The 11,076-nt window shown below is 34.0% G+C and overlaps 2 protein-coding genes across 8 annotated transcripts; both read right to left on the bottom strand.

The window, feature by feature from the left end:
- Positions 1-1,123: 1,123 nt before the first annotated feature.
- On the bottom strand, positions 1,124-5,336 carry LOC107479717 (uncharacterized). Of its 7 annotated transcripts, XM_052259724.1 has the most exons (7): positions 5,012-5,336; positions 4,628-4,705; positions 4,149-4,299; positions 3,407-3,496; positions 3,147-3,180; positions 2,408-2,524; positions 1,124-1,555 (listed from the first exon to the last, which is right to left on the bottom strand). In XM_052259724.1, the coding sequence occupies exons 3-7, from the start codon at positions 4,181-4,183 to the stop codon at positions 1,253-1,255; spliced, it is 579 nt and encodes a 192-aa protein (XP_052115684.1). In that variant the 5' UTR covers positions 4,184-4,299; positions 4,628-4,705; positions 5,012-5,336; the 3' UTR covers positions 1,124-1,252. The 7 variants fall into 7 exon arrangements, 5 of the variants coding, with proteins under 5 accessions (XP_052115684.1, XP_052115683.1, XP_052115687.1 ...); XM_052259723.1 differs by lacking the exon at positions 5,012-5,336 and having other exon boundaries at positions 4,628-4,998; XM_052259727.1 differs by lacking the exons at positions 4,149-4,299; positions 4,628-4,705; positions 5,012-5,336 and adding an exon at positions 2,066-2,123 and having other exon boundaries at positions 1,124-1,987; positions 3,407-3,987.
- LOC127745560 (uncharacterized) lies at positions 5,169-6,599 on the bottom strand. Its single transcript, XM_052258359.1, has 2 exons — positions 6,534-6,599; positions 5,169-5,486 (listed from the first exon to the last, which is right to left on the bottom strand). The coding sequence occupies exons 1-2, from the start codon at positions 6,597-6,599 to the stop codon at positions 5,169-5,171; spliced, it is 384 nt and encodes a 127-aa protein (XP_052114319.1).
- Between the last annotated feature and the right edge of the window lie 4,477 nt (positions 6,600-11,076).

The raw sequence follows: 11,076 nt of genomic DNA, 5'->3' as shown, positions 1-11,076 counted from the left end.
AGATAACATTGTACCTTCTTCCGATGTTGAAAATGACTTAATAGGATTAGCTCTTGTTAAGTATTGTATTATGATTAATGACTAGGATCGAAAGCCTAGATTCTCAATCCTTGCCATGAATGCCTCTCTTTTTAGTATTCGTTATCTTTAGTTGTTAGCTTTGCTTTCTTGTCATTTATTTTCTTGCCCTTTTATCAACCCAACCCACTTGAACTTCATAACCAATAATTAGGCACTCAATACACAACTAGAAAATGAATTAATACAGAAAGATTTACAGACAGATTTAGTCTTTATTATAGACGGATTTTTGGTTACTGACGAACTTTGCCTTCTGTAAAAGCCTCGTCGAAAATTATTTACCGACAGATTTTTTTTCGTCGAAAAACTACCGACAGATTTTTACCAGTTACCGACGGATTTTCTCTCTATAAATTTTCCATCCATTTTCCAAAGGCAACGAACTTTCCGACGGATTTTCCGTCGATAATTACAGACAGATTTTTTGACGGATTTTCCGTCGGTAATTACAGACAGATTTTTCGACAGATTTTGTCTGTAATTACAGACGGATTTTTTGACGAATTTTTTGTCTGTAATTACAGACGAATTTTTCGACAAATTTTTCGTCTGTAATTACAGACAGTTTTTCCATCTATAATTTGAACCTTGAAAAATTATCTAACACTCTGATTACATACAGAAAATCCGTCTGTAAATTTGTTAGTAAGATAAAATAGATTTTTTTTATTTTTCTAATTACAAAATAATAGGAGTTTACAATAGGAGATTACAAACATTTTTTTTATTATTCAATGCAAGGCAGTACAATAGGAGTTTACACTGGGATCCCCTCTTTTTTGCTTCGTGGGAACCCTTATCTAATTTGAAATTCAAAAGTTTCCTTGCGATGGTCCGGGACGAGGTGGTACTTGTGATATTTTGGCTTGGGACGCCATAAGGATCGGACACCCATATCCCAGGACCATACAATCCTGTTACATGAAATGCGCCAAAACCAAAAATAATCGAGTTAGAGCTGTAGCTATGAGCGCTACAGATGGTCTAATGAGAGGAATGGAAGTGATTGATACGGGAGCTCCCCTAAGTGTTCCAAATGTTACACAATGAAAACGTTTACAAATAGATCCTCATCAAGTTTCAACAAACAAAAAGAACACGATGATAAGGTATAATTTTTCTTGTTAGTAATGTTAGTTAGAATCAAATACAAAAGCTACCAAGGGCGAATTCAATCCTGCAGCTCAAATTTGTGTTTGCTAAGTCTCTGTAAAGAAATTGGCTTACAACAAACATGTAAAAAACGAGGAGCAGATTTGGCAGTCTTTCTCGCTCTTCTCCTCCAACTGCACTTGCCTATGGCCGAATTGGGAGTGCAGTAACCACTGTCACAGATTAGTAAACTTCTATGGATTCTGAAAGTGTTGGAGAAGCGAGAACTTCCGAAGATGACAAATCTATCCATTAAGATGGTTTTTTCTTTCTGCCAGTTTGAGAGATGCGCCTCAACAGTTGAGTTTCCCTTTTCATCCCTCTATAAGACAAAAATCAAAACCTTATCACAAGTAGATAAAGTAGATATAGAGATAGTAAAGTAGCAGCAGCATCAAAAGCAAAATGGAAGCAACGATGTAGAATGCATTTGTCTTCTTCTGCATATATCAAGAAACCAGTTAAATGAATTCAAACGAATTACATTAAATAGATTCATTTCCACCATATAGTTGGACAAGGCATTAAGGAGTCTTTGAAAATTCACTCTCTCATTATTATGCAATTTGTCAAGTTAAATTCTTCAGGATTTCTGAATCTTTTAAGATTTTTCAGAATGATCCTCTTAAGGTAAATTAAAGAAAGGGATAGAAATCATTTATATATTTTAATTAAATTACCTGGCGGTCTCTGGAGAAAGGTTTCTTGCTTCCAATGCAGCTGTGTGCATCACAGAATTGGTGCAAGAAGAATTCTGACAAATTGTCAATGTAAGAAAGCAGTAGCTACCAATAACGTGCAACATTTTACAGAAAAGAAACTAATATCATACCATGGAGTCGGCTTGCTGTAGGACCGTCATTAACAGGAAAACAACTATCTGTTAAGCTCTGTAGAAAACAATTAGAGACAGATATAAATTGTTTATACCATCAATTTAGCCCTTGAATACTTAATAACATAGACAATTTAACCTCCAAATAACTAAATAAGTCCATTGTGTTCAAATGATTTACTCAGTTTGTTGATAAATTTCCCAAACCCACATAGCAACTGATGTTGCACTTGTTTAGTCCTTCAAGGGCTAAATTGTCAACTTTTCAATCTTTTGAGATAAATTGGTGGCATGAAACAAATCTGGTTAAAACAAATGAATAGACAGACTGATGCACACCTCACACAGATGTTTATTTCTTGCAGCGGCAGCAGGATTACATTTTGATTTTTTCAACCCAAAATTGATTTCAATGTCACAGTGCAATGCACCACATAGATCTACTAAGCACTGGCTCTGATTTTGGATCAAGCACAATGATCTTTCAGTTAGTGATACATGTAATGTTGAGCAAAGAAAGCCATAAGTCTTTTTTGTTTCTTTCAACAGAATTTCTAGTTTTAAAATTCAGATAGGCCAATACCCAATATCTTAATATCAAAATGATAAAAGAATATTATTGACAGGAAATTATTTATGCTTAGGAAAGTTAAACAATCAAAGCATCCAACAGAAATAACCCCAAATAAGGGATCTTTTGTTCTCATCCTTAAGAGGATCAACTAGTCACTATCAGTCAACAGCAGGTTTCTCTATAGTAACCATTGAAATAAGAAAGCATAGAGAAGCTTAGCTTAAATAAAACTAGAATGACCCAATGACAAAGCTTAGATCTAACAGTGGTAACCTTTTAAAAAGAGAAATTGTATTGAAGAAAGTATTTCTACTGTGAATAACAAAAGGCGGAAGAGAATGTAACACAGAAAATTACTTAAAGGCCAAGAAAAGCATACAGTCAGACCCAGAACTTCCATCTGTGTCAGCATACAGAAGCAGAAAAGCATTATTGTTCACCAAAATCCAAAACAACAGAGACACACACAAAAAGAATATTTGAATAAGATGCGCAAGTACTCACTGTGTGGATTTGGCGAGTATGCAAAATCAGGAATCTGCAAAAAATAAATAAAAAGGAATTTCAAAATAGAATATTAATAACGCCAAACAGGACCTTAAACTTTACCATGATATAAAAAATAAAAATTAAAAAAAGGGTCCATTCATCCACAATTTCCTTCCACTTCTTGCAAATAAAACAGCTCAATCAAGTACACTGAAATTATGATAAAATTAATTCAATTTTGAAAATAAAAAGAAAAGTAGTGTTTAATCAACAACCTCACAAGTAGCTTCACCTGTTTATCAAGCTCCCTAGCTCTGGCCTCCACTTCTTGGCATTTTTCAAGAACATCAAGGGTAGGACCCTCGCTTAAAAAATTATGAATGAAAATGACCAAATTAGACCTAATGAAAGAACAGAATTGCATGCATGTACATGTACGACAGGACTTGGCGGTTATGGTTAGGGGTTATGATTTATCACTTAGAAACCATTAACTAACCAATATTAATTATTTTCTTATACTAAAATTATTGATCTCTTGCAATTTTTCATGACTTATCCCCTAATTGGGACCCTCTCAGAAAATGAAGGTCATGAAACATTTGATCTTAGCTTGTTATAGCACCACTCTCAGGATGAACCGACAAAAAAGTAGTATACGTACGATTCCCGTTATTCATAGGAAAAGAAAAGATCTTTAGCTACAACATTATTGAGCTGATGCACAAATCAAATAAATATTTAGTTAAATATATTGAAGAATTTTCCTTTAAAAAATTTCATATTTCTGTTGATAAGATATTAATAAATGAGTGGTGGGGTGGCTTATCTACTTGGTTCATCACTGGATATCGGTGGTACTAGTTTGGATAATTCAGAGTCTTTGTGTAAGCCTGGCATAATGGCATCTGTTAGTACTTACTAGTTCGCAATTGCTTGAATCAGTACAAAAAAACTTCAAAAAAAAAAACAAAAGATTAAAATTCCTTATAAATGTTCCAACCCCCCAATCCTCACCTACAACTGATCAAGTCGGGAATGGACTCCACCATCACTCAATAACCCAATGAGATGCAATGTGCCATTGGCAAAACTTTCCTGTATGTACTTGAAGTCTTCTCCTTCATATATTTTTCCAGATTCAAGAGCAAAGTCCACAAGCTTGGCACTAGAATAAACAATAAACACCACAAAATCCCAATCCTCAGACAAGTTAGGAGAACATTTTAACAAGAAAGGCTAAGGATTAAGGAGTACACACATCTGAAAATTCTAAATGACCAATTATTTAAGAATACAGAGTTCCAAATCAAAGTAATATACCATGTAGTATCTATAATGACTTCTACCAATTTGCTACAAAAGTCAGAAAGAATTGGTAGCAGATATCATCATGTATTTAGTTAGTAAATGAACAAAAACATAACAGAAAGGAATCTAAAGTCAAAAAGCAGAAGGCCATAAACTATAGAACAATAAAGGAGCACAAAAGCAACCTGATATCTTTGGCAATCACTGTATCGCCATCTGCAGCTCCAAGATGTAGCAGAACTACCTCCTTAAGACGACCATCTCTATATGCATGCTGTAATTGACACATAAAATGCAATTAGGCTACTTTCAATTTTTAAAAGATGCCTTTTACTCACCAATCAAGCATCAATTTTAACATGGTTGTAAAAGCAGTGCCTTTTCAACTATTTTGAGTTCAAAAAATTTGCATTCATGTACCAATTTCATGTAATAATGTCTCAAATCTAACTAATCAGAAAACAACCTAAAAATCCTATTTTAAACATTTCTCAGCTATTCTGAATCAAAACATAATCTAATCCTATTTTAACAACCTAAAAATCCACTAATCAGAAAACAAATATAACCTGATTGCTTGTCCCTCACAACTCTCGCCATGTTAAACGAAGGGAATCTTGTGAAGGCCTTCGACAAAATGTCGTCATTCACCTCGTTCCCTAGGTCGCCGCAGAACAAGCGATAGTCATTCTCCGGCCACTCGGCCAACGAGGGATCCTCCCACGGTTACCCGACGGCACGGCGGGCAACTGCCTTCCGCTTTGTGTCGGTCTTGTGGTCGACGTCGCTGCTGGCTATGGCGTCCTTCACAATCTCGAGAGCCTCCGGGGTAATGGTTTGGGCATCGTGCTGGAAGAGTTGCTGAGCATTGTACTGGAATTGGTAGTGGTGTGACGGTGGGAGGATGGGGACGAAGGGGAGGGGCGTAAGGCGGTTGTTGAAGGTGAAAGGGGGTGGGGAAGTAAGAGGGATCGGAGGAGGAGTAGGTGAATTGAGACGGGGAGGAGGAAAATGAGGAAGGGTTTGCCATGGAATTCGATCGATCTGGATATTTGGGATTGAAATTAGGGTTTGTTATTTCAAACACATTAGAAGTTTAATTACACACATATTAGAAGTTTAGTGTTTATTTCCTTTGATTTGTGTGCTGTGAATAGAGCTCGGGCAATGGTAGGTTTAGCTTATTATTTTCGATGGAAAATTTTAAATTACAGACGGATTTTTCTGTTTGTAATAATTTAATAAAATGTAGCATTTTTGTTCATTTAATTACAGACGAATTTTTTGTCTGTAATCATTTTTCACGAAAAATAATTAATTTTTCCGACAGAATTATCGACGGATTTTCTTTTCCGTCTATAATTTATGCTAATTCATTTTTTTGTTTTTCGACAAAAAATCCTTTTGAAATTCCGTTTGTATTTCCGTGGGATAAAATTCGTCGGAAATATCCGTATGTAAAAACTAGTTTTCTAGTAGTGATAGCAATTCCTAGGAAGAACGACCCGAGACTAATACTCTCGGTTATTTTTATTGGGTTGGACTTGTGACAACCAAAATTAAACTTTGATTAAGTGTTTCTTGTCGGTTTGGAACTATACTTGCAACGAAGTTATTTCCTCTAACCAAGAAGAAAATTCTAAGTCGACGGTAATACTCTATCATATATAATAATAGGTAAAGACTCACATGTACTTATCTTTATATGAAGTTAATAGTTGAAAATTGTTAGAAGATATTTAGTCAAAATTTTCAAATCATCTAATGGTTCTTAAATATCAACTTCACATAAAAATAACTGTATATGAGTTTTCACCTATAATAATATAATAATACAATAAATATAAACTAATTAATAAAGTATTAAAAGTTGAAAATGAAAATGATAATTATTTTTATAAAAACAAAATAAAAGTACTTATAATAAAAAAAATAATTAAATTTTATATAATTATTTAATTATATCGGGTTAATCGGTTCGACCAGTGACCCACCGGTTCAACTAGTGACTCATTGATTGAACCAGTAACCAATGACCCAGTAACCTTACCGGTTCGATTACTGATTCGGTTTTGACAACTATGTACTTACCAATTTTACCATACCACCATTGAATATTGTCAGAACTTCATGCAATAGAGACCAGTTTGGAGCCATTTATGGAAGATGAAAATCTCTTACATTATTTTGCTCTTTGGGTGAAAAATCCTTTATGGTAAGTTTCTTGTTCTACTTCTCATCCACCAGCAGTTCTCATCCATTCTGGCAACTTGTCCAATCTGCAAGTCAGTTCTAGAATCATTCATGCACGGTCAATTTTTCTGTCGAGACGCTAATTTAGTGTGGAAAAAGTCTTTTGGCTTATCTCATTCCAGATCATAGATGTTCCTTGTTCTTCGATCGGTGAAGGGATCGGTTTACAACTGGACTTCAAGGAACAAGCTCTCAAAGAGTAGGAAAATTGTCGGTATAGAATTTTCACAAAATAAATCTCGTCGAAGTATAGATCTAAACCGACAAACAACCATCAATCAAAGTTTAATTTGTTTGTCACTTAACCAAACCAATAAAAACTGAGAGTATTTAAACATCGGGTCGTCTTTCAAGGAATTATAGAGAAGTGTGCATATTATTGGTTATGGAAAAGTATTTTTGGGGTTTTGAATGAAAGATAAAAAATGTAAATAACAAGAAAGTAAAGCTACAACAAAGAAAGGTCTTAACAAGGGTTAAGAATTGGAATTCCTATCCTCATTATCATCATCAATTGTGATGATAAGTGTAAATTGCTTTCACTTAGTTAACCTCTAACAAATGAAGGAAAGTCAAGTGAATACAATTAACTTGAGTTCACAAGTCCTAGTCAACTCCTAGTGAAAGACTAGATTTAGTGAAATTCAAGCCAATTAGCAACCTTCAATTACCAATCAACAAGAGATTTAGATAATTCAAGAGTCTCCAAATTACTAATCCCAAGTCAAGAATACAAAAATCTACTCTAAAACCCAATCAAGCATTTTATCAAACACTTGGAAGGCATAAAAGAAAAGCATGGTAAAATTGCAAGAAATAATAAAATCTAAAACTACCAAATGCAAGAAAACAATAATAACAACTCAAATAAACATTAATAAATAAAGAAACATCAAAATTGCATTAAGTAGAAATTAAAATCAATAAGAGTCATGAACATAAAAATGACATAATAAAGAAAATAGTAAATAAAACTAACGGAGCAAAGATGTGAGAACAATAAATTATAAGGAAACTAAATTAAAGCAAGAACTAAACCTAAACTTAAGAGAAATCTAACCTAATCTACGCTAATTCTAGAGAGAAGAGAAAGCTTCTCTCTCTAGAATATGACCTAAAGCATATTACTAAACTATCCAAATTGCTCTCCCTTGTTCCTTCTTGATTTTGACCTCAAATACTTCAGAAATGAGTTGGATTTGGGCCTGAAGCAGCTCAGAAATCGCCCCCAGCATGTTCTTTTAATGAAGTCACGTGATGAATGTCACGCGTATGTGTAGTTGACGCATGTGCGTTGCTTGGCAAAATTTCTTGGTCACGCGTGCGTGTCGCTATGATTTTTACAAATCCTCATTTCTTCATGAATTCTCCACTTTGCATGCTTTTTCTTCACTTCTTCAAACCTAGAATTACTCAACAAATATATCAAGGCATCAAATTGAATTAAAGTGAATTAAATTTAGTAATTTTAAGGCCTAAAAGCATGTTTTCACTCTTAAGCACAATTTAGGAAAAATTCACAAAACCATGCTCTTTTATTGAATAAATGTGAGAAAAGTTGATAAAATCCACTAAATTCAACATAAGGTAAACAACAAAATTGAGATTTATCAACATCCCCACACTTAAACCAAGCATGTTCTCATGCTAAACTCAAGAAAGACAAGAAAGGAGTATTAACATTTATTCAAAGTAAACTACCTATATGCAACCTATCTATATGAATGCAACTATTTAGTCAAAATAAATCAATTTCCAAGAAAGCATATATGATCACAAGGGCTAAATGTATTAACAACCAAGTCAAATCCACAATTGAATTGAGTCCTAGAGAAGAATTTACAACTTGTAAGATAAGAAATAACCTAAGCTCTCACCAAACACATATAACAACCTAGACGATTCTAATGCAAACCTAACTACCCATTATTCACTTTTTCACACACTCATGCATTCTCTTTTTAATCACAACACATATGCATTGTTATTATTACTTTTCTTGGGACATTTTGTTCCCTTTTATTGCTTTCTTTTTTTCTTTTTTTTTAATTTTTTTCAAAATAAAATATATACAAGTGTATCAATGCATATGGTCTACACATTTAATGCATGAGTATGTATCCAATTCCCAAGATCTTCAACAAAAGTACAAAAATATACTTTTATCTCAACCAATGTTCCCAAACTTCTCCACACTTAAATAATACACACTCTCACTAGCCAAAACTAATCAAAGATCCAAATGAAGGATATTTATTATTTTTTGCTTAAGGTTAGTAATGTGCTAAAATAAAGAACAAAAGGGGATTAAAATAGACTCAAAGTTGGCTAACAATGGTGGGTAAAAGGGTAAGGCCATTTGGGTAAGTGAGCTATTCGAAATGAAGGCCTCAATCATATAAATGTATTTATACACAGAATAATGGACATAAAGAATAAAAAAAATCAAAGATTACAATCATAAAAAGAGAATAATACACACAAAAATGAAAATAGTGGTTATATGATGTAACCACACAATTAGGCTAAAAAACTCACAAGCTTATGTGTTCTTAGCTCAAAAACATGTTCCACAATATAGTTCAAGCAAGTTTCAATGAAAAATATTTTAACTCAAATCAATTGGGATGTCAATGCCCTATTAAGAATGTTCTTCTTGAAAAATTTCATTATTTTGACTAAGCTTATTATATATATGCAAATCAAGACAATGCAACTAAGAATTCTAAAAGTCCTAGTGATAACAGAAAAATTAAAATATGAAAGTGTTAGGATTAGAACTTTCACCCAACATTGGCCGATTGGTCGGACGACCTCCCCACACTTAAAATTTTGCACTGTCCTTGGTGCATTCAAAGATGAGTAAGCAGGTACAGTGACTACACGGATTGCCACCTCCAACTGATAGATCAACCGGCTATTGTGTGTTCTTTCTTCCGCTTCCCTTTTCACTTATGGTGACTTATCTTGAAAATAGAAAACAAGATAAGAAGGCAAGTAAATGCAAAAGCAAGGAAGGAAATATTATTGGAAGGAGGTAAGAATCACTAAAATGAAGTGAGTGATAAGTGTGTGACATTAAGGCAAAATAGTGTTGAAAGCTATGTCGCAATTACACAAAAGAAGTATACACTTCACTCATTCTAGTGTGTTTAAAATACTTCAAAAGAAACTTGTGGGTTAAGACAAACAAACAAACAATAAAGAGGCATGAAAACACTCAAGCAAATAATCAAGCAATTACAAAATGGATAATGAATAGAAATTGGTTGATGTCCAAGAGAATTTAACGGATCAAAGAAAGTATGGAACTCACACATCAATCAATGACACACTTTGAATTTTTTGTTTTGCATCGCCTAATTGACATAGAGTGGGGTACATGGGTGCTATGCAACTTAGGAAAACAGAGATATAAGGTGAGATTAATCACATAGCAAGCATGGTCCACAAAACTTAAAAAGCTAAAAAAAATGTCATTATGTAAGCTTACGATCTAATTTCACAATTCCAAAATCTCAATGCATGAACTAGGTGACATAAATAAAAATCAATCATAAACAAGCATCACCTAACAAAAAATGCATTAAGTATATACAATTGCCTAATAATAGATAGTGAATTTAAATTACATGGTGGCTAGCTACAACATGCAATTCAAAAATCCAAAAGCATTCTTAAAGGCAATATTATAAGTACTTAGTATGCAAAAAAATTAAGCATGAACAATTCAATATCAAGCAACAAAGTATAACCTCAATAAAGAAATCCAACAATGAATATTAACAATAATGATGCTAAAATAGCATCAAGGCAATAATCAGCAGCAATAAACAGCAAACAAGATTAATAATCCAACACTTTGCACCAAAATAGAAAATTAAACTAACTAACTAACAGATTAACTAATAAACTAACTAAAGAAGATGATGGTAGATGGTGAATGATAGTGAAGGATGGTGGTTGAAGGAAGGGAAGAACATGGGAGAAGAGAAAAGAAGAAAAGAAATGGAGAGAAGAGAAGAAAAGAAGAGTGTGTGAATAGATGGGGGTCACGCGTACGCAAAAGGTCACACGTACACGTGAGTAGCAGAAATGGGATGCGACACGTACGCGTCTGGCACACGTAGGCATGAGATAGGAAAATAAAAGGTGACGTGTACGCGTGGGTTAATCGTAAGCATGGGAAGAAATTGTATTAGACACACAGTTCTTACATACTACGCGCACAACTCACTGTCTGGACTGTGCGATGGCACAGTCCACGCACGATCCTGGCACGCTATGATTTATGGAGGTCACGCATACGCGTGGATCAGGCGTGTGCGTGATAGGCCTCTCTTTTTTTTAAACATATAATAGAAACAGGGCACTCCCACCC

The sequence above is a fragment of the Arachis duranensis genome, chromosome 3 (assembly GCF_000817695.3).
Source record: "Arachis duranensis cultivar V14167 chromosome 3, aradu.V14167.gnm2.J7QH, whole genome shotgun sequence".
Classification (NCBI taxonomy): Eukaryota; Viridiplantae; Streptophyta; class Magnoliopsida; order Fabales; family Fabaceae; genus Arachis; species Arachis duranensis.
This window is presented reverse-complemented; position numbering and strand designations above follow the sequence as displayed.

Excerpts from the sequence above, each read along its gene's own strand:
- LOC107479717 (XM_052259722.1), bottom strand. The coding sequence starts at position 3,555 with ATGCAATTCTGTTCTTTCATTAGGTCTAATTTGGTCATTTTCATTCAT. Across the intron at positions 3,181-3,406 it reads CAGGTGAAGCTACTTGTGAG|ATTCCTGATTTTGCATACTC; the intron begins GTTGTTGATTAA and ends TATTTTTTGCAG. Across the intron at positions 2,525-3,146 it reads ATACTCGCCAAATCCACACA|AGCCAGTGCTTAGTAGATCT; the intron begins GTGAGTACTTGC and ends ATCCAAAATCAG.
- LOC127745560 (XM_052258359.1), bottom strand. The coding sequence starts at position 6,599 with ATGGCTCCAAACTGGTCTCTATTGCATGAAGTTCTGACAATATTCAAT. Across the intron at positions 5,487-6,533 it reads ATGGTGGTATGGTAAAATTG|ATCGATCGAATTCCATGGCA; the intron begins GTAAGTACATAG and ends CCAAATATCCAG.